At 34.8% G+C, this 24,122-nt stretch overlaps 1 protein-coding gene across 2 annotated transcripts in view; it reads left to right on the forward strand.

Annotated features, from left to right (window-relative positions):
- Positions 1–8,512: 8,512 nt before the first annotated feature.
- Positions 8,513–24,122, forward strand: part of RUNX1 (RUNX family transcription factor 1) — a 339,353-nt gene continuing 323,743 nt past the window's right edge. For both annotated transcript variants that reach the window (XM_074214031.1, XM_074214032.1), the window contains exons 1-2: positions 8,513–8,647; positions 8,862–8,979. In XM_074214031.1, the coding sequence (XP_074070132.1) occupies positions 8,922–8,979 (58 nt within the window). In that variant the 5' untranslated portion in view covers positions 8,513–8,647; positions 8,862–8,921. The remainder of the gene's footprint in view (positions 8,648–8,861; positions 8,980–24,122) is intronic.

The following is a 24,122-nucleotide window of genomic DNA, read 5'->3' on the forward strand; positions in this document are numbered from 1 at the left end:
TGGTTAGAAAGAGAACCTAGATGTAGTTTGGTGACTCTAGAACTATTTAGAGACCATGTATTTCTGCTATGCTGAGTAATATTCAATTTTAGCTCTAAATCTGGTTAGTGATGGTTTGAATTCTTAGTATCATCATTTAAAGCACGGTGGTAAAGTGTGGTGGAATAATAGGGAATAATTTATAAAGCTTTGGCAACTTTAATTTATTGGCCAGTGGACACAAAAAGTTATCAGAAAAGACCTGAAGAGCTACTGGGCTATTGGATCTAGGGGAGGATTCCCTGAGAAACAATTCAGATCTTTCACTGTATCAGTTTAAATGTATATGGTAACATACTGCTTTTCTTTTTTTCACTCAATCTTTCATTGTAGGCACCATGTGCCTACTGTGTGCCAGTTACTGTGCTAAGCAGTGAGGACACAAAAAAAGACAAAATGGAGTCCCTGTTCTTAAGGGACTCACAGTCTAATGAGGAAGATAACATGCAAATATATAGTGTTCTTTAAACAGAATAAATATAAATTAACTTTAAAAGGGACAAATTAAAATTAAGAGAACTAGAGGAAAAATCTAGTTATTGCAGTCTCCTCTGTTTATTGTGCCTTAAAGTAATGTCTCACAATTTGTTAATCTTTAACATCTATTATCCCTTAGGATGGAACAAGATGTTCATCAGTTATACAAAAGGACATCACAAGCTATATCTTATATAACCCTTCAATGAACCAAGTTGTCCTTTAAAGTATTCCCAACCAGAAGTTCTCCAGCCTCTACTTGATGTACTCCAGTAGGAGGGATCCCTTTACGAAGGTAAATGGTTGGTAGGATGGTCCATACCTCTTTCGGATAGTTCATAACATAAGGTTATGATTTCCAGCCTTTACTTGTCACTTCTCACATTCAACCCATCCCCCTTGGTTCTGCCCTATTAAGACAAACTTTCAGATTCTTGAAGACAGCTCTTTAGTGCCCTTAGGCTCACCGCCATTCTACCCTCCACCCCCAGCACAATCTCTGATGCATCCAATTCTTGAGGACAAATATCCTCAGTTCCTTCAGTCAGTTCTTTTCATAGTATGAAGGCTTCCATCATCATCCAGGCTTCTGTTTCTGAGGGGCTCTGCAACTTATCAATGACTTTTCCCTATAGAGGTTCAATAAGCAATTAATCTAGTACCAAACAAAGCATTTTAGGGTAAAATTATCATACTTGTCTCAGCTAATTCTGTTTTTAGTAAATTTAAACCATTTTTACAGATTAACCAAGTTTACCACCTTGATGGTCTAGGTTCAATGATGTTACTTTTGACTTTCCCTCATACCCTAACTACTTCTGTGACTTCTTTGCAGGCTCTTCACCTCTGGCTCTGTCTCAGACTATCTTCACTTGCTCCTATGAACAGTGTCACTTGGTGATTTCATCAGTTCCCATCATCTCTATGCAGAAGAATTTCTAATTGACTTGTCCAGCCCTAACCTCTCTCTGGGCCTCCAAGTTTATACCTCTAACAGTTATCTAACAGTGGAAATTCCAGAGATATCGTGGATTCTAAACTGAAGGCATAATTTTTCCACACCAAGTCTCCTCCTCTCTTCCTACCTTCCCTATGGTTGTTGAGGGAGCCACCATCTTCCCAATTAACCAGGCTTAAAATCTAGGAGTCATTCTCACCTCTTCATTATACATATCCCACATCCAATCCTTTTTTCAATTCCTGTCATTTCTATCTTTAAAACTTATTACATATGACACTTCTCTCATCTTTTTAAAATGTATTTTGTGATTTATTTTCCCCAGTTACATGTAAAAAACAATTTTAACAACTATTTTAAAACTTTCATTTGCAAATTCTCTACTGTCTTTCCTCATCATTCCACTCCTTGGGAAGACAAGCAATTCCAAAAAAGTTACATTGTGTAGTCATGAAAAACACATTCATATTAGTTATGTGAAAAAATATAAACCAAAAAAACTCAGAAATAATAAATAAATGTTTAAAATTTATGTTTCAATCCATTTTCAAATACCATTATTTCTTTCTCTGCAGTCGGATAAGTCCCTCAGATCCCAGTGTTTGGAATCATTGAATTGCTGAAAACAGTTAAATCACTTACAGGTGATCATCTTATAATATTGCTGTTACTTTTTACCCATGTACATTTTACTTTACATCAGCTCATGTCTTTCCATGCTTTTATTAGAGCATCCTGCTCTCTATTTAATAGAGCACAATAGTATTCCATCATAATCCCATGCCATAACTTATTCAGTCATTCCCCAATTGATGGGCATCCCCTCAATTTCCAATTCTTTGCCACCAGATGATGGTTCTATAGCCCTATGGGCATATTTCCACATTGCTCTACAGAATGGTTGAATTAGTTTGCAACCCACAATATTGTGTTAATGTCTCATTTTTCTCATATCCCTTCTAATATTTGTCATTTTCCTTTTCTGTCCTATTAGCAAATCTGATAAGCATAAATAATACCTCAGAATTGTTTTAATTTACATTTTTCCAATCAATAGTGAGTGAGAACATCTTTGTATGACTATAGATAGTTTTAATTACTTCATATGAAAACTATCAATATCTTTGATATTTTATCAATTGAGAAAAATTCCTATCCCTATAAATCTGACTCAGTTCTCTATATGCTCGAGAATTGAGGTCTTTATCAGAGAAATGTGCTTCAATTTTTTTCACAGTTATAATTACTAATTGTATTTCCTTCCATTCTTTTCACCCCATTTATTCTATTCTTTCTCTCCTTTCATTCTATTCTTTCTCAAAAGTGTTTTGCTTCTCCCTACCAGTCTACCCTCTTTCCTATCATCCTCATTCTCTTATCAACTTCCTATCCTATTTACAAAATAGATTCCCTTTTTTTAGAAAGTTCTGATTACAGTAAGATTCTCTCACTCCTCACATCTCCCCTCTTCTCTTTCACTTTAAAAGCTTTTTTGTCTCTTTTATGAAAGAATTCACCCCATTCTACTTCTCCCTTTCCCTTTCTCCCAGTACATTCCCCTTTCACCCTTTAATAAAAAATAAAAATTTAATTTGTTTAAATCATCCCTGTGCCCTCTGACTATATAATCACTCCTAACTACTCTAATAATGAGAAAGTTCTTGGGAGTTATAAGTACTATCTTCCCATGTAAGAATATAAACAGTGTAATCAGATGAAGTCCCTTGTGATTTTCTTTTCATTTACCTTTTTTATGTTATTCTTGAATCTTGTATTTAAAGTCAAATTTTCTCTTCTGTTCTGGTCTTTTTTTTTTATCAAGAATGCTTGAAAATGGGGCAACTAGGTGATGCAATGGATAGAGCACCTGCCCTGGAGTCAGGAGGACCTGAATTCAAATCTAGTCTCAGATATGCAATAATTACCTAGCTGTGTGACCTTGGGCAAGTCACTTAACCCCACTGCCTTAAATAAATTAAAAACATTAAAAAGAATGCTTGAAAATCCTCTGTTTCATCAAGATTTTCAATTTTAAATATTTCCCTTGAAGGGCAGGGTTTGCATAGGTGATTTTTTGGTTGTCATGCTAGCTCCTTGGCCCTCCAGAATATCATATTCCAAGCTTTCCAATCTTTTATTTAGGTTTTTTTGCAAGGCAAATGGGGTTACGTGGCTTGCCCAAGGCCACACAGCTAGGTAATTATTAAGTGTCTGAGGACAGATTTGAACTGACTCCAGGGCCGGTGCTCTATCCACTGTACCATCTAGCCACCCCCTTCCAATCTTTTAATGTAGAAACTGCCATATCTTGTGTTATTCTGACTGTGACTAGATGATACTTGAATTGTTTATTTCTGGCTATTTACAATATTTTTTCCTTGACCTAAGATCTCTGGAATTTATAATATTCATAGGAATTTTCATTTTGAGATCCCTTTCAGGAGGAGATTCATGCATCCTTTCAATTCCTATTTTATAGTCTATTTCTAGAATATCAGGGCAGTTTTCTTGTACTTTTCTTTTGAAAGATGATGTCATGGCTCTTTTTGAATCAAAGCTTTTAGGAAGTCCATTAATTATCTCTCCTGGATCCATTTTTCAGATCAGGTTTGTTTTGTTTTTTTTCCAGTGAGAAATTTCACATTCTCTTCTACTTTTTTCATTTTATTTATTTATTGTTTCTTGGTTTCTCATAAAGTTATTACCATCTATTTGCTCAATTACAATTTTAAATGTATTATTTTTCTCCACTGAATTTTTGTACTTCCTTTTCCATTTTGTCAGTTAGGCATTATAAAATTTTCTTCTCTTTAGTGCCTTTTCGTATCTCTTACCATTTGGCCAGTCTGGTTTTTAAAGTATTGTTTTCTTCATTTTTTGTGTTTCTTTAACAAGTTGTTGATGCTTTTTCCCATGATTTTCGTGCACCACTCTCTTTTCTATTCAATTTTTCTTCTACCTCTATTACGTGATTTTAAAAATCTTTTGTGAGCTCTTTCATGGACTGAGACCAAATCATATTTTTCTTGGAGATTTTGAATACAGGAGCTTTGACTTTCTGACTTTGTGTGTGTGTGTGTGTGTGTGTGTGTGTGTTTTGATCTTTCCCATCATCATAAAAACTTTCCATGGTCAGAATTTTTTTAATTTAATTTTTTTAATTGCTCATTTTCCCAGGCTATATTCCTTGACTTTTAAATCATTTTTAAAATAGGGTTCTGCTTTCAGTGTGGAGGGTGCATTGTCACAAGCTTCAGGAATTTTGAGTAGCTGCTTTCAGAGATACTTCTAGGGACCTGTAAGTTTTTAGTTTTTTCAAAGTGATATGACCTAAGGAGAGGTGCATAAATTACTCTCCTGGCTTGTGCTCTGGTTTGTGAGAGCCCATAAACACTCTATTCCATCCTAGAACTGTTTTAGGGTTCCTGTTTCAATACTGCTCTAAGTTCTAGTGTGCTAATGCTCCTCTTTGCTCTGATACTGCCACCTAGGACTGTGACCCATATCTGAGTATAGGTAAAGCAATAAAATCTTACCTCAGTTAGCAAAGAAACCCACATAATCTCCTTTTGACCAGTTTGACACCCTTACCATCTGTGGGCTGCAAGCTGTGGAAGCAATTGCTGCTGCTGAAGTTGCTGATTCAGTGTCTCCCAAAGTCTGCCCCTGGTTTGCTGGGACCTGGTGTAAGCTGTGTCCAGTGTTGGACTATGCTTCACTCTTATCCAGGTGCAACATACCTGCAAAGGCAGAAGACCTATAGATCTTCTAAGTAATCTTTTGCTGGAAAATTATTTCACTCTGTCTTTTTGAGGATTCTGCTGCTATAAGAACTGTTTTAGGGGGTTGCTAGGTAGCGTAGTGGATAAACCATGGCCCTGGACTCAGGAGTACCTGGGTTCAAATTCGGTCTCAGACAATAATTACCTAGATGTGTGGCCTTGGGCAAGCCACTTAACCCCATTTATCTTACAAAAAACCTAAAAAAAAAAAAGAACTGTTTTATAACATTATTTAAATTTATTTGGAGGGATTTACTGGAGAACTCAGGCAAGTTGCAATCTTTTGTATGCAATCTTGGCTCCACCCCAACATGATGCCATTCTATAGACTTGGTTAAGGCAGCATACTAATCAATTTAAAATACATTGCAATGAGACATTGACATAAGGAACTCCTAATGAGGAAATGTGTATCCACCAAAGCAAAGCAGAAATTTACAGTCTTAGAGATTTTAGAGTCTAGAATTTTGAGAATTTAATTGTTCTTTCAAAGGTAGCATAAAGCAATATTTATTAAAAATGAACTTGAATCAAGTTATTCCTGATTACATTCTCTCTGTACTGTCTGTCTCTGTCTCTATCTGTCTGTCTCTGTTTCTGTCTCTCTGTCTCTCTGTCTCTCTGTCTCTCTCTGTCTCTCTCTCTCTCTCTCACCATCTCTGTCTCTATTTTCCCCACCCCTTCTGACTTTCTGTCTGTCTGTCTCTCCCCTCCCTCTGTCTCTCTTCCTCTGTCTGCTTTCTCTACTTGTCCAGCACACATACACAATCTATTTGCACACACAGTTTAGGGAAGTTGCAAAGACACACTGAATTCAAGAACAATAAAGTTTTTGTACAGGCACTAGCTAATAGGCAAAGAAAGTCCCATCATAGCTTCACAGAGCAATCAAGTTATCCTGTGACTGGTGTGGCACCTAACAATGGGGACGATTGCATGCAACTATGCATGCAATCAAGCCTGGGTAGTCTTGCCTTCTGGTATTATGTTTAAATCCCAGCTGTATGTGATTGTGTGTAGTGAGACCACAGTCAATTTTATACCCTACTATAGACTTGAAAATTTTTCTTGCCTTTACCACTCCATCAAGTGATCGCTCTTGGTCCTGTCTATTCCCATACCATTAAATTGAGGATTCCAACTATTTAGCTTTACAATTCAAGCAAAAATAGCCGAATATTTTTGCCTGAAGTATCTAAATACTTCAGGCAAAGCTTGTGGGGATGTTTAAACAGAAGTATCCAAATGAACCCATCAGTTCTCTACTTGATTTACATGTCATTATTGGCTCTAACTACAGCTTGCAATGACAAGTAGACCTGAGAATACTCATTTCTAGGATCCTCAAAAGATGATTTCTTTGGGAAAACGTCATTTTAAAATAAATATATAAAAAACCTTATCATTGATACAAGTATGATTTCAGTTTTATCAAGTGATACAAGAACATTGGAAATAATGGGTAAATTCTATTTATGTTGTAAATAATTGTATATGATGACAGTATTTTAAATGAAAACAAAAACAGAAACAAAAACGAATCAAAACAAGTCATTATCATAGAAAAGAGGACAGAGGTTCAAAATTTGGCAGACAGATTTTACATGACCTATATATAGTGATGAACATTTTCTGAATATTAAATGCTCAGTATATACAAAAGGGATTGGAGAAAAATGTTTTCTTTATGTTGTTGTTTTTACAAGGCAATGGGTTTAAGTGACTTGCTCAAGGTCACACAGGCAACTAAGTATTAAGTATCTGAGACTGAATTTGAACTCAGATTCTCCTGACTCTAGCACTGGTGCCCTATCCACTGTGTCACCTCACAGCCCCAGGAAAAAAAAATGTTTTCTTAAAGTCAAAACCTTACCTTTTTCTTCTCATCCAGCAATTGACATTATTCCTGGACCAATTCTATCTTTTGCAAAGTGAAGTAGAAAAATTGAATTTATTAGTTGGTATTTTGTTTGTTAAATACATTTTCTGTTACTATATACTAAATTAGAATATAAGTTCCAAATGTAATGTATAATTATTTCAGTTCTTTACTTTGAATATATATACATTAATCGGATTACTTTAAGGTAAACACTAAGATTGGGAAAAAAACAAATGATCTAAAAATAACATTTTATTTGATATACTACCAGAAAATTTTAAAAAATTTGTTTGAAGTTGTTTGAAAAGATGACTTAGGAAAGAGCAAAATGCTACTTCCATGCATAAGTCTAAGAATATCAAAAACAAAGAAATAAATACATGCAATCATAAGGTTTCATCTATATACAAACCTGACTATTTGCATTTTCTCAGAATAGGAATCTCTGTACAAGTCATTACTTGTAGTTGTATGAGATTTATCAATGACCTTTTCTAGTGAAATAAAGATATCTTCTCCTAAATATGTTCTGTAGAATACTTTGACAAGTTTAAGATTATAGTTACCATATCCTTGGACATAGTTTTCTCTACAGGTGTGAAGTAGGCATTCTACAGGTTTAATTTTAAATAGAGAAAAGTAGATACTAGGGGGTGATAATTTTTAGAAAGAGCAACAAGGAAACAGTAGTTATCCAACAGATAATGTGTTGTTCAAAAATAGATGCTACAAATATTTGTCCTCTGATAGAATGGAATTAACTGATTGGTATTTTGTCAAGGAATGGTACCCTTTTCCCAACCCATTTATCAGAAAGATGGACTTAAAACAAAAAAAATCAGTTTTGCTTATATTTAAAAATGTTTCCATTCTTGAAATAGGAGAAAATGTGGAAGATATTTTGCTTAACATTGTCTTTTTTTCTTTTTTTCTTTCATTGATGTGATTATATTCTTTACTAGGGATGAATTTCCCTAAGGTTGATACCTAGCATTTTAGATTGTGGGACATATATCCTGTTTTAATAGTAGCATGATGCCAGGACCAAATTATTATTGAATAAGCAGCAATTAAAAATCTTTATCAAAATACTCAATGGTTCCAAAAACCACAAATAACAACAGAAATAAAATTGTACTAGATCAGCAAAGACCATTTGTATAATAAGGGACTGAGTCACTTTTTTTTAACATCCCTTTTGCTAACTCTACTATTTCCTTGCAGTCTGGAGTGGGGTGGGCAGATGGGGGTAGGGAAGGCATTGCTCAGAATCTTTAAAATGACATCATTTAAGTCACATGATTGGCAAGAACCAATTAAGATGGGCTGTGGAAAGAGGAACAGTTAAATTTGTAATTTTGGTTGTGTGAAACACTTCTTTGGGGCCTCATAAACAACCACAGAACCACAAGTTGGGTACAGTGGCAGTCACACAAGACTGGGTCCGGGATATTGGTCAGCAGGCAGGGCAAATCACACTGTCTGCAAACCACAGAGTTTCGTAGAGCGGTAAGCATCATCAAGCCACAACCAAGCCACTACTAGGCTCTTTAAAAAAAAAACTTTTTGATCTTCAACAATTTGAATATTTGTTTTCAAAGAGGTATTTTTCATTCAGGGCTTTTGGAAGTCTCATAAGTACCAGAGTAAAAGGAAGATGTAGGAAATGATGGAAGGGGTTAAGGGTTAAAGCAAATGATTATTCTTGGTTTTCACTTCTAAGGTGAAAGAAATCATATAGTCCCCCAACTTTAAGAAAAGACTTCATTGAAAGGAGGAAACCATGGCTTCGGACAGCATGTTTGAGTCATTTCCTTCATACTCACAGTGCTTCATAAGAGGTAAGTGTTCTTCAGACTTTTAAAATGTACTTCTGCTCAGTTTTGCATAGAAAAAGAGTGGTGGTTGAGTTCATGGCACAGCAGTGCCTGAAGCTCTTGTCTATTCTGTGTGAGGGATTCTGGCTGAGGCATATGATTACAAGGCGATTGGGTTACTTATTCATCATATGGCAGCTCTTCAGAAAAGTTTTTCAGAAATAATTAGTTAAGCTGCTGAGGCACTCAGTTGGTATTTAAGAAACTTTTTTTCAGTCAGCTTCTGTTTTTAAAGTGCTGAAGATTATAAGGCTAGTCCAAAGCTGTTTGGGATTTATATCGGTGGATTGTTAGTTCTTAGGTATACTGAAATACTGTGGGTGCTGTCTGTAACTCATTCCTAAAGGTTCATGTCTTAGTGTGAGCACATGGATGCAGTCGGTAGAGAAGAATGCCGTCTCATTTATGATACCTTGTCAGTTTGGGAAGAACGAAGCATGAGGTAAAGCCTTGGAATTCAGGGTTAGAAAAGACAATACAGGTGTCTCATAAAGATGAGAACTGGACAGACTCTTTAATGAAGCTTTAACTTTAAAATATCAAACTGTGACAACTTTGTATCATCAAGTAGATACACTAAAAGAAACAGCCAGCTTGTTCCAGAGAGAGAGAGAGAAAGAGAGAGAGAGAGAGAGAGAGAGAGAGAGAGAGAGAAGTCAAATTCTAAAGGGCAAAACTCTCCCCTACAAGCAATAGGAAAGAAGTTTCAAAAAGGCTTGTCAAATGTTCTTATGTTCTCAGTAGGGCAGATGTTTTTGTCATTAGACTTCATGTTTATTAATCTAAACAGCCAGTTTGAAAAGCCTGAGTGTATACATGAGACCTGACTAGGTCAAGTTGTCTAAACTATAGTTAAATTGAGTTTTCTTTTATTTGTAAATGGTTTTGTTAGGTTTGGGAGGGGGGGAGAGGGTTAACCTGTATGTATAATTTTGTTTTAATAAAATTATATAGCAATTTTGTATGATCTTGGAGGGGAGGGGTAGTGAGAACAAAAAATAAATTTGTAAATTCTTTATGGTTATAAAATCTTTTGATCATTGTCAATTAGTGCCATGGTGTCTTTTTTGTTTGTTTTAATCATACTAAAAAGTAAGCCAAGGCAGGCTACTGCTATTTCTCTGAGATTTAAAAACCTGATTAAGATGTTGGGAGATAAGGGAAAGGGAACGAAAGCAAGAGTCATTAACAGATTTAAAACTTCAAATTAAAGGGTTTTAAGTTGTTCTTTACTGGCATTGGAGGGAATTTTAGTGAAGTTGAATCATGAGAAGAACTATGAGTCATGCAGCCTTGCAAGATCTCTCAGCTTGCATAGCACAGACATTAGACCTCTAGTGAAAAGCTGCTAACTACTCCCCTGGCTCGGCATTTCCTTTCAGCTGCTAACAAGTAAAGGAAACAATATTTGCAGAAAACAAAAAAGGGATCTTCCTGCATTTACTCTAATTTTACACATTCCCTCCCTCTCTTCACTCCCAAAAGTTTATTATTTCCTATTTTGTTAACACAGGAAGACTTATTGAGGAAATTTTAGAAGATTCCATAGGGCAATAGATTGGACTCTTGTTGTATAATTCTGGCATGCTAAAAACTTCCTTACAGAAAGACCACAGAAGGCTGTAAAATGATTTATCACTATTTACGCAGTGTTGACAAACTAGAATGAACCCAGTTTTAATTCTGGCACCATAAGTGCACTCCAGTGATAGATGGTCCAAACCATTCAAATGGGTCAATTAGCCTTTAAGTGGGTAAGTATGGAGAGGTCTATGATACTCAAAATCAGACTTATAAGTTAATAATCACTTTCTTTCTTTCATTAAACAGAAACTTAGACATTTCAAAACACTAAACTTCATGGAATATAGAATTTTAGAGTAGGCAGGGACTTTGAAGGGCAGCTATCTAAACCCCCCCCAACCTAATAGAAATGACCTCTACAACATCCTTAAGAAGTGATCATCTAGCTTTCACCAGAAGGCCTTTGTCCCTTTCAATTTTCTGACAGTTCTTGTCATTATGAAAAGTTTCATATCATTGAACCTAAAGCTGCTTCTCAGAAACTTCAACCCACTTCTGAGTTCTACCTTTCATAGACAAGAATATGTCTAATCTTTCTTTCATATAACAATCTTCTCAATACTGGAACAGAGTCATTGTAAAATCTCTCAGTCAGTTCTTCTGATTCTTTAATCTCTCCAAGACTTTCAACTGATCTTCAGCATAGTGTCTAAACCTTTCCTGTTCTCCCTCCTCTAGATAAGTTCTATTTTTATCAGTTTTTCCTAAAGTGTGGCAGTGAGAAATTTAAAATATATATTTTTTATATGTTCTGACCAAAACAAAATGTAGGAAATCCATTGCTTCTTTCATTTGAACTATGGCTCACTCAATGAAGCCTCAGATCACATTAACTCTTTGGTCTGACTTGGAAGTAACTCTAATGTTTGCCTGAAACGACACTAATAGTTTTGGCAACTATCATTTATTTTATCAACATTGCTATTGTAAATTTATTCACTTGGGTGAAAACATTGAGCATATTAACTGAATATCTACCAATTTTTCATTTTATTTGGCAGTATTTAAAACTCATCTTAAGAGTCTGATGCAACAATAATAACCACTTTCTCAGACATGTTCTGTCCCATATTTCTCAACACTGTTTACATACCCTGGACGTTGACAATTTCTAAAGAGGTCATTCTTGCTCCCTGAAATTTATAGCATTTTGCTCCCTCACCAAGTGCAATTACCAGTTAAAGGGGAAAATAACAGTTTGTTTTCTTCCATGAATTTTATTTTATCAGTCCATGCAGTCCTTGTAGAAGGAAATCCATAATTCTTTTTTAGCTTGATACTCATGTGAAAGTTAGGGAAAATGGAAGAGGGGGAGTTAGGGAAGCAAGCAAACAATTGTTCCCTTCTTTGTGAGAATAACGTCAGACTCTGCAAGTCTGACAGAGTAAATGAATGTGGTATACCACAAAGGATATGGCTCTTTTTCTATCACACCACACCAGGTCCTCACTTAGTTCACTTAGGTAAGGAAACTAAGAAACTGGTGAAATTCCCTGATGTGTACATCACCCATATTTAGAACATGAAACCATCCTCTCAACCAAGGATTTTGGCCTCTGAATAGTTTATTGCTAAAAAGACTGGAAAGGGGGGGAAGAGAAGAAAGAAAGAAAATGCAACTGTATAGTTGGTTTTTCATGGCAACAAACAGGTAAGCAGCCTTGTTTTTAGAAGTGGCTTAGTGGTCTATTATAAAAGTTAAACACTGGCATACCTTTGAGTTCCTAGAACCACAGGTACAAATTTCAACAGTTCTGACTTGCTCTTCATCATCTCCATGGTTTAGTTACCCCAGAGTAAAATCTTTCAAAGAAAACTGTAGAACAAAGGCTGCATTTAGTTATGTAATTTGCCCAACAAGGAGGAGTAAATGAATGTTCAATATTATTTTAGATTATTAGAGTTAACATGGAATTTAGGTATCTTCTAATCCACATCACTCACTTTATAAATGAGAAAATTGAGACCTAAAGAGTTTCAGTGACTGTCTTGAAACCACAAACCTAGAGAGCAGAACCACACTAGAATTTTAATCTCCTGTCCCCTAATACAATAAATCAATTTCTATTTGTTAAGAAAAATATGTATTTAAAAACTCATCTGAATTATTGAAGATGTATTAGCAATAAAGCATTCAGATATGAATGTGTTTGAGCTGGATACCCCAAATTCTCAATGATGACTTTTTTTTGAAAAAATGAAAAAATAAAATGCCAGAGTGACTCTAAGAAAATGTAGAATGTGTGGTCCTCCGGTTTTGTTTTGCTTTGTTTCTGCAAGATAAAGATTCTTACCTTCTAAAATTGTCTACACAAACAGAAAATGAGGAGTGAGGAATGGATGAAGAAGCCCTTTCAATCTAGATGAATTATAAAATTGTTCCTTTAACCATTTCACATATTGACATGTTTCTTAAACTGACAAAACAATTTTAAATGCCTAAATTTCTTTCAATATCTAATCAATTACCAAAAACACAGTGTGTCTACTATGTATATTACATAGCCAGGGAATTTTCCATATATTTATACACTCAGAAAATTAGCAAAAGTAAGTATTACAAGATCAGGGAAAGAAAAGGAATCCAAAAAGAATCTGCCATTATCAACATGCTAATTGGTATCAGAGCTTAATGATGGGGGGGGGAAGATGTTGGAATGTAATCCTCAAGAACAATACATTATTAATTTTAAGAGATGAAGATGCCTTTATAAAGTTGAATTAAGACAGAACTTTTGAAGATTGTAGATCTTGAATTACCTTTGAAAGTTAGTAAGCAAATCATTTAATTATTAGCATACCTATATAATAGATACTCTCTGACTATAAAGAAAAAACTTTCCTTGTTTGGAAACCATTCTGCTAAAAGATATATTCTAGGTTTAGGTGAATTTATCTTTGACTAACCTCCAATCAAGACAGCCATAATATAATCAATGGCTGCAAATAAAGTGATTAACTTAAAAGATCACACTAAATGATCCATTTATGAAATGTGAATCTTTTTTCTGACATAATTTAATCTGATTGGCTGAGGAAACAAATTAGTCACTCCTCTAGAGATATAAGAGAATTTATCTTTGCTCCCTCCCATTAGATCTTTTTTTTGTAAGGGGAATTACTCCTGCATTGAATAGGGACCTAAATGACACTCAATATAGACATGAACACATAGAAACAATAATTTTACAAAAATTAGCTTCAAGAACTGGGATTTTTTGGCAGCAGAAAACAGAGCTATCTCCAAAGATGAGCAGACCTTTGGAATATAGCTGAGCTACAGCTTATCTGAAGTGGTGCACTTCAGGGCAATTGCATGAGAATACTATAAAGAAATGAAACACTTCCAGGTCAGGCGAAACCAAGACTACCAGTTCTGTCTTTGCCATATGTGTATTCAATGAATGAACTTTATTACTAATGGGCTCTAAATTTGAAACTTTTTTTTCTCATAAAGGCTTTGTACATTTTTAGGAGAATAAATTTAAAGGAAAAAATGTTTTAAGCTTTAAAACATTTTAAAACATTTAAAATATTTTAAAGCATTTAAAACATTTTTAGCTTGTCAACATTGTTAAGAGACACAAACACACAGACATATATAGATAGACATACGATGTGTGTATGTGTGTGTATGTGTGTGTTTGTGTGTGTGTATTTGCTAATGGCAAACACATCAGTGAGATCTATTTAGGTACTATAATAGGTGCCATCTTGGTAGCACACTAGATAGAGTCCTAGACCTACAGTTAGGAATACACAAGATCAAATCCTACTCCAGCTACTTATTTTATATATTACCCTGAGCAAGTCCTTTGATATCTTATCTGCCTCAGTTTCCAAATCTATAATATGAAGATATTAATAGCAACTACATCCCAGAGTGTGAGATAGAATAATATTTGTAAAGCATTTTGTACACTTTAATGCAATATAAAATTCCCATCTATTAACCTCTAAGAATTTGAGTACAAATTGGGAAAGTATCCCAGAGGGGGTATTATATAAGGAAAGGAAATCACTGTCTTAAAAAAAATGGCAAGTTTGCATTAGAAGTACCTTATAAAAGCAATGCTATTAAACTACTAGAATGCTGCAGAACTAAATAAGAAGAAATTATGTTCTGATGCACAGCATATATCTGAAGGGAAGAGATAGTTAAATAAGTTAATAGGCTTGTATATGACAAAAAGCCCCAATTAGAAAAAGTCAGTCACATTTGATCACAGATCTATAGATGTGCACATATGGTATGATGGTAATCATTGTTTTCTGTTTTAAACTGTTACTTCCTTATGAAATGAAAGTACTAGGGAGTAGAGGAAGCTGACAGCATTCAGGGAGATAATTAATTGGGAGTTTGAGGAATGCAAAAGCTTCATATTTTCCTATGATAAATTGTAAGCAGGTTGTTGAAATCTTTTCTAGAAACACTAGAATAAAGTCATTTTAAAAATTGTTTTATTGTTTATTTTTAGACAAAATGACAGAAAGTGAAAAGCACTGAAGCCATGAATATTCCTTAGGAGGATTTTTACTATAAGAAATATTTTCAATGAGCTTTTATTTACCTCTGCTTGGGAAAACATAGATTAGATTAAGCAGTTACTGATATAAGTTAAAGTTTGATGAGGAAATAAAATTGGGCAAGGGGATTCTGAACCATAGTAAGGATTCTACAGCAAATATGAATTTGGAAAAAGACCTATGTTACAAAATGTTTAATGTTCATATATGTATATACATAGACATATGGGGTAGGTGGGTCTCTCTCTATCTACCTACCTATCCAGATAACTTCCAGATATTACCTATTAATCTAAAATTCTTTATTATTGAATTTCAAAATAGATGCTCTTTACGTTACTCAAACTCAATATGGTTAAATCAAACCATTATCTTCTTTCCTAAAACTTACCCTTCTGCTGAATTTTCCTAGCTACCTAGGTTTCTAATCTTGGTATTGCCCTTTCCTCTCTCCCATCCACATGCCCAATCATTTACAAAATTTTTTCATTTTTATCTCTCGATTGTCTTTTGAATCCCACTTTTATTCTCAATTAAAACAGTGACTCCCTTTGTTCAGCTCCTTAATTTGTCTCATGCAGTGGCCTCCTGATTGGTTTCTATGCCTTAGACCTCTTACTATTCCAAACCATCTCCCAAAGAACTACTTTCTAATTCACAGTTCTGATCATGTCACTCCCTCATGCAATAATTTGCAATCACTTCCTATTACTTTTAGGAAAAAATATAAACTTCTCTAGTTTTCAAAGTCCTTTACAACTGGACTCTCACTTACCATTGCTCCCTTTCTACATGCTACAGACCAACCATCTTGTATTCTTGTTGTTCCTGACACATGAAATTCCATCTTCTATTTCTTTTCATTTATTCTGCCTCTATCCCCATATCAGGAATATATTTCTTCCTCTCCTTAATCTTTAAAAATACCTTGTTTCCTCCAAACTAAAAGGAAATGCCATATATATGTATATGTATATATATGACATACATACACACATATGGCATGAATATATACACATATATACATATTTCTCCCTAAATTTGTATATATGTATATTTGTGTGATTGATACCCATAGTAGTACCTTGAATGTTTATAAGCTCTTAATAAATTTCTGATGATCATAAAGACACAGAGATAGGAGAGAGTAAAACTGTAAGACTAGAAAATTTAGTTTGACTAGAAGACACAGTACAGAAATGGAACAAGGAGAAAACAAAATGGAAAGACAATAAAAGACAGTCTTTGAAAATTAGGGTAAAGAAAATCTGTTGTTTTATTTAAGAAGAAATGGGGAGTCACTAGAGATAATTTTTTGACTAGGAATATACACTACCAAATGGCATGAAGTATAGATTAGAAAAGAAAGACTGGAGATAGTGAAATCAATGGCTTATTACAATAGACCATGGTAAAGTCAATAAGGAACATTGCAGTGAGGATGTTAAAGAAAGAAAGGAAGTAAAAGATATTTGAGAGGTAGAATCAATATAACAGGGAACCTGACTGAATGTGGAAAATGAGGGAAAAGAGAGATTTTAAAATCACTCTGTTTTGGGGCTAATCATTGGCAAAGCAGAGGAGAGCATTTAGGGAGAGGAAAAGAATGAATTCAGGTTGTAAACATAATAAGTTGGAATTAAAATTTCATAAAATAATAGATATCTTAGATAAAAAAGTAAAATGAAAACTGTTTCATATATTTTCTTTTTTATAAGAAAAGCATTTTCCTTTTTTATTTTGTCCTGACCCCTGCCTTGGCAAATTTTGTTTTCTTGATAATTCTTGACATCCAGAAATGTCATAGACCAGAGGACTGGACTTAATATGTTGAAGTGAATGAGTGATGTATTCAAAAATGAAAGCAAAGGTACATCTTCCTAAAAACAGAAGAAAATAAAAAAGAGAACAATATTGATGTCTAGTCAAACAGTACACTTATGTATTAAGGCAAGACTTTTTATAGTTTTGGTTTACAGACCCATATATTTTCTTTGGAACTACTTCAAGCTTCATCTACTCCAATCTACTGTCTTAAAGTGAAGGTATTATGTAATAAACAATAAACTCCATGGGTCTATATTATCTTTAGGATTAAAATTACACTCCTTTGTGGTATTTAAATATCTTTGCGACCCAGCAGCTTCTAAACTTCTTACATACATACTCAACCTTACTGACCTGCCTTACTATTACACACTTACACAATCCCTTCTGACTCTATGCTTTCTCCCACTTCTAGAATGTACCTCTCTTCATCTCCACTTCTCAGAATCTCAACATTCAACATTATTCTCAAGCAACACCTTTTACATGAAGCCACTCTTTGCAACCCCTCCTCACACCCCACCAGGAGGTATACTTCCTTCCTTTTATTTAATTTCTATATTTTAGATAGATAGATAGATGAATGAACTGTACATATGTCCTATATAAAACCTATATATGTACACATTGTCTTGCCCATTAGAATGTCTTTCCTATTCCCACTTCCTTCTCATTTGTTCACTTCTTTCAATTCATAAAGCTGCCTTAAATCTATCTCCAACTAAGCCACCTAATTAATTTTCCAAGCATTCAAGTCAACATTCCACTCACCTACTCAAAAACTTCATTGACATTCTGTTATAAAAGGATCTAATATAAATCCCTCTTGCTAGTATTTAAAACATTTTACCACCTGCCCCTTCCTATATGTTAAATCTTCCTATGCATAACTGTCCTCCATGAAGTCTATAGTCCTTCCATATTGCTCTACATGCACAATTATTACTTTTCTCCTATAACTTGGTGTGGGTTGTCCCCTTATGTCTAGAATGCTTTCTTTTCTAATCTCTAATTTTTAGAATCCTTGGTTCCTTGAAAATTCAGTTCAAGCTAATCTCTGTGCAGATTTTCCTGATTCCCTCAGTTTCTCTTCTTACATTGTATTCATTGGGTAAATATTCCTTAAAAAGTTATATGACCTTGTCAACACCCCCCATTAGAATATAACTTTACTGAGCATGGAAGTCAGTTTTGTCCTTATATCTCCAACCCTTTACACAGGGTAAGGAAATGTGTCCTTTTAACTTTATTATGCATGATCATAAAGTATATACCAAATACATTCATATGTAACCACAAACACTAGGAAATTGCAATTGGTAGTCTCTGGCCTTTTATAAAACTTTAAAACTTTCTTTGGAATAAAAATGAAATTAATGGAAAAAGCACTATGCTAAGCATTGGGACTACAAAGAGAGAAGCAAGACATTCTTGGCTTTCAAGGAAACCCATATTCTAATAGGAGAGAAATAAATCAGATGGAAATGTTTCATGGTCCTCAGGGCGCAGCAGCAAAGAAGATGGCAGTAATGTGTCTTCTTTCTTGTGATTTCCCCTGATTAAGACATATCTATTTCTTGTGTTGAAACACTTAACATTGCCCATGAATTTGTGGCAGAAACCTCAGTAACTGCAACTGTTGAGGAGACAGGGGATATAGGACCTGCACAAGCAGATGCCAGGACACATCCATAAAATTTGTTCCCCTGTATAATGGTTGCAGGGAGCAGGCTGGAAATAATATTTATGATTCTATGATTTGCACCACTATTCTTTGCCCTTGGACTCAGGGTCCTTGGATGTTTCAATAGGGGTCTGAGGGAAGGAGATGCCAAGGTGGTAGCAATGGCTTGCCTTTGTTTCTCTCTTAGGGTATCCTTGCTCTTTCAGTTAGGCTGGCTCGACTGTTGTGTGGTTTAGCAGAAGATTAGCAGTTGGAAGGGATGACTGGTCCTTTCTCTACAGGATTGCTCCTCATATTTCTCCTATTCTTACTTCCATTATTTTGAAATTTGATATGAATCTCCTGATCCCTTAGCTAACCCCCTCTGTTAATTAATTATACCAAGTTAAGTTGTAAAGGGAAAGCTAGGTAGCACAGTGGATAAATTGTCATTACTGGAATCAAATGGACCTAGGTTCAAATCCAGTCTCAGAAACCTTCTAGTTGTATGACTCTGGGCAAATCACTTGATCCTGATTGCCTCAGTTACCTAATATGTGAAATGAACTAGAGAAGGAAATGGAAAACCATACTAATATTTTTGCCAGGAAAACCTAAAATAAGATTACAAAGGGCAACTAAATAACTAAAAAGCAAAAAATTATAAAATTTGGGTGAAAATAAAAACCCTAAACTTACTACAATAACAATCCTATTTAGAAATCACATTTCTTCCCTCAAATGTAACCTTTATTGATTGTGTTAATCAAAGTTTAATTTTTATTAAAATGCATAGGACTTGAGAGTATTTACTGTTTTTATAAGTAGAAAGATGTGAGGAATAATGCATTTAACAAAATACTCTAATCCCCCACTGGAAAGAATCATGTTATATCATGTAGTAGTATTCTATCTCTCTTGGTAGATAAGGAGATACTTAGGATGGGTAACTGGATCGTGGAATCATCTTTATAGAGATGATAATTGAAGATGATTAGAACATGAAATGAGAGACTATAAAGAGAAAATAGCATCCAGAATAGTCTTACAGGATACCAGCAGATGGGGGGGGGCTTACATAAATGAAAATCCAGCAAAGAAAACTCAGAAAGAATAGCCATATAGAAAAGGGGAGATCTGGGAAAGGGCAGGGAAAAAAGGAAGAAAGGATCTTTATGCAATGACTACATGCCAGGCAACAGATAATTGACAAATATGATCTTAAATTTGATCTTAAAAATGAGGAGGGAGGTACTTGTGATTATTTTTCCCATATTTTATAGTAGCAAAAACTGAGACAGAAGTTCAGTGACTTGACCAGGATTAAAACAGTTAATAAGTGACTGAAACCTGATTCAAACTCAGGTCTTTCTGACTTCAGGCCCAGGCCCATTAGAGTTATGAGCAGTCATGAAAGCCCAGAGTTGACAGCATATTCAGAAGAAAACAATGGTCAGTAGTGGTAAATAATGTACAGAAATGAAGGAGAATGAAGACTGAGAAAATAAGAGATCATTGACAACATGATCTCAAAATATTCTTTACATCCTTAAGAAAAGATGTAATTATTGGAGAATTATTAATTGTTCATGGGTAGGCTGACCAATATAATAAAAAATGACAATTCTATTTAAACTTATTTATTTATTCAGCACCATACCAATCTAATTACCAAAGAATTATTTTACAAAGTTTTAAAAATAACAAAATCCATCTGGAACAAAAGAAGTCATGAGTATCGAGGGCTTTAATGGAAAAATTGGAAAGGAAGTTGATCTAGAAGTAACAGATTTCAAATAATGTTACAAAGTGGTAATCCTGAAACAATCTAGTACTGACTAAGAATTAGAATAATAGAGCAGCATAATAGATTAGGTAGTTGATACACAGTAGTAAATGACTATAGTAGTGTTTGATAAACCCAAAGATCCCAGACTTCAGGCAAGAAATTGAAAAAATTGCTCAGAAAACTGAAAAGCAGTTTAGCAGAAACTAGGCAGAAATCAGTATCTCACACTCTATATCAAGTTAAGGTCAAAAAAGATAAATTATTTGGACAGAAAAGGTAAAATCATAAATTAGGGGAGAATGTAAAATATATTTATAAGATTTATATCCTGATAATGGAAGAATTTTATCAAAGCATGAGAAAAAGAGGGTCATGAGAAGTAAAATGAATTATTCTCATCATATGAAATAAAAAGGTTTTACAAAAACAAAATTAATGCACTCAAAAATAGAAGAAAAACAGTAAAGTGGAGTGCAGTGGAATTATAGCATTTCTTTGAAAGAGACTTCATTTCTCAAATATATATGGAACTGAGTCAAATTTGTAAAAATAAGATTCATTTCCCAATTAATAAATGGTCAAATGATATGAACAGGCAGTTTGCAGAAGAAGAAATCAAATCTATTGATAGTCATATTAAAATGCTCAAAACGACTTTTATTTAGAGGAATACAAATTAAAACAACTCTTAAGTATCACCTTACAGAATAACATAACAGAAATATCAAAGATAAATGCTGGAGGAGAATCTACCCCATTGTTGGTGGAGTTGTGGACTTAGCTTATGCATTCTGGAGAACAATTTGGAACTATGGTGAAAGAGTTATAAAACTCTGTGTTCCCTTTGACCTAGTAATACCAATACAAGGTCTATATGCAAAAGAGATTTAAAAAGGAGGAGGGGGGTGGTCTATTTGTACAAAAATATGTATCTTTTTTTGTAATGGCAAGGAATTAGAAACTGAGGAAATGGCCATCAACACAGGAATGACTAAATAATTATGTTTATTATTTTTATTCCTAATTGGGAAATATTTAATGATATATATAATATATATGTGTATATATATATATAAAATATATATATATATATATATATATATGAAAAGAGAGTGAGAGAGAGATAATTTGTCCCTGTGGAGAATACTTTTAGTTAGTGATGAGGTCAGAGTTTAGATTTTAGAAGAAAGTGAAAGGAAAAAAAGTAGACGCACCTATATGGAAGTCTTTTTTTTTAAATAATTAAGATGATACAGAGAGAAGAGATCAAAATTGGCAGGATAACATGCTGTGATATTTGTAGACAGAAGTAAATGAGCCATTAGATAGAAGAAGTTGAAGATTAAAAAGAAAATGGCCTGTAGGGTTAGGACCTACTGGGTAATGAGGCCAGGAAGAGCAATAGTGAAGTTCACTGATGAAAGAAAGAAAAAGATTAGAAAGTTGAAGGTTCATAACTTAAATTGGTATAGAGTGAAGGTTCATAACTTAAATTAGTATAGATTTCGACTGCCCAATCTATTTGTGCTGATGTGTATTGGAATAAGCATGGTAATATTATGGACCTATTTCTTGTTGAGAAGCCAAAGTCAGGAAATGGTTTGTCCAGGTCTTGAATCCCTTCATTCCAAACCCTGCTTCCACCACTTCCTATTGTGCCAAGGCTAGAAAAGTTGGTTTGTCCCAAAAAGAATATAGAGCAGAGGAGGCATTAGGGTCCTGAAATCCAACCTCTGGCTTACCTTAACAGAACATGCTCTAATTGCCATATCCCATAAGTTGGCACAGCTATGGAGATGGGGGAAGGGAAGTTTAAGGGAGATGCTTAAGAACTGGCTTTTAGGGGATGGCTAGGTGGCGCAGTGGATAGAGCACGGTCCTGAAGTCAGCAGTACCTGAGTTCAAATCTGGCCTCAGACACTTAATAATTACCTACCTGTGTGGCCTTAGGCAAGCCACCTAACCCCATGGCCTTGCAAATATAAAAGGAGAAAGTGCTAGAGCAGAATCATTCATTTCTAAGTCCAATGAGTGAACCACTCTTTCTGGCTGAGTGACCAGGATAGGGCAAGGGTGGAGAGAGGAAAATTATCCATGTCCTTTTGCAAGGGACCTGATCAGCCCATCTTAAGTGGTCAATGTACGGGCTCAGGCCCAAGGAGGTTAGTCCATCAAGTGGTGGTATGGGTGAAGTATGGGCTCCTTTCATATTCCATTGCAGCAACAAATTCTTTATTAAGTCAAAACATTATCCTATGCTCTGCAGATAGAAACAAAGGAAATTGTCACTTCTGGTTAGATTAGAATGCTTCTTAATTGGCCTTCCCCCTTTTAGTCCCTCCTCTCTTCAATCCATCCTTTCATAATTGCCAAAATAATCTTCAAAAGCCAAGATATGACCATATTGATCCCCTGCTCAAAACTCTTCAGGTTCCCTGTTTAATCTCTAAAATAAAGCACAAAATCTTTGGACTGACATTTAAAATCTTGTGCCATCTGGCTCCACCCTAATTTTCCTGATCCCACCACCTGGTAGTGTTTTCTCTCTCATTAAATTGCTTGACTAAGAAGGCTAGAATGAGGGTGATGGCCTTATGATTAAAGAGAAAGATATAGATGCTAAAGTTAGAATTAATGAAACCTAGCAACTGATTGATTAAGGGGAATGATATGATACAAAGGAAGAACAAAGGATGATTGTAAGATTTCAGATCTTCAGGGTTAAATATATCAGGACATGAAGAACAGAGAAGACTATAAGAAACTGTTAACTTTTACCACAGTGTTTAAAGTACATAATATATACATCACATATATTTTTAATTATCTGCATAGATGATTTATACATACACACACAATGTTTTGTCCTTCATTTTTTAAGGCAATAAACAAAATTTATTATGCTTGGACTGAAAAACTCTTGATCAATTAAATTACCAACCACAATTTCATAGCTCTTTTTTTATTAAAGATTTTATTTATTTTGAGTTTTACAATTTTCCCCCAATCTTACTTCCCTCCCCCACCCCCACCCCCCACAGAAAGCAATTTGTCAGTCTTTACATAGTGTTGTACATTGATCCAATTTGAGTGTGATGAAAGAGAAATCATATCCTTAAAGAAGAAACATAAAGTATAAGAGATACCAAGATCAGACAATAAGATTTTTTTCAAGTAAAGGGAATAGTCCTTGAACTTTGTTCAAACTCCACGGTTCTTTAGCTGGATACAGATGGTATTCTCCATTGCAGACACAGCCCCAAATTGTCCCTGATTGTTTCACTGATGGAATGAGCAAGTCCATCAAGGTTGATCATGGCCCCCATGTGGTTGTTAGTGTTTTTCTGGTTCTGCTCATCTCACTCAGCATCAGATCATGCAAATCCCTCCGGGCTTCCCTGAATTCCCATCCTTCCTGGTTTCTAATAGAACAATAGTGCTCCATGACATACATATACTTCAGTTTGCTAAGCCATTCCCCAATTAAAGTTTCCTTCATTTTCGAAGAAGACCACAACATCAGAGAGGTGATGCCATGACAAGCACATGAATTAGATTTGAGTGAGGGGGATGCTGCACTAAATCACCAACCCCACATTCTCCTCCAGAGTCATCTGGGTCCAATGGCCAGATATGAATTAGGATGATTGAAGATAGACCTGATGGGGAGGCAATCAGGTTAAGTGATTTGCCCAAGGTCACACAGCCAGTGTCTGA

Source organism: Macrotis lagotis, chromosome 1, assembly GCF_037893015.1.
Source record: "Macrotis lagotis isolate mMagLag1 chromosome 1, bilby.v1.9.chrom.fasta, whole genome shotgun sequence".
In the NCBI taxonomy this organism is placed as follows: domain Eukaryota; kingdom Metazoa; phylum Chordata; class Mammalia; order Peramelemorphia; family Peramelidae; genus Macrotis; species Macrotis lagotis.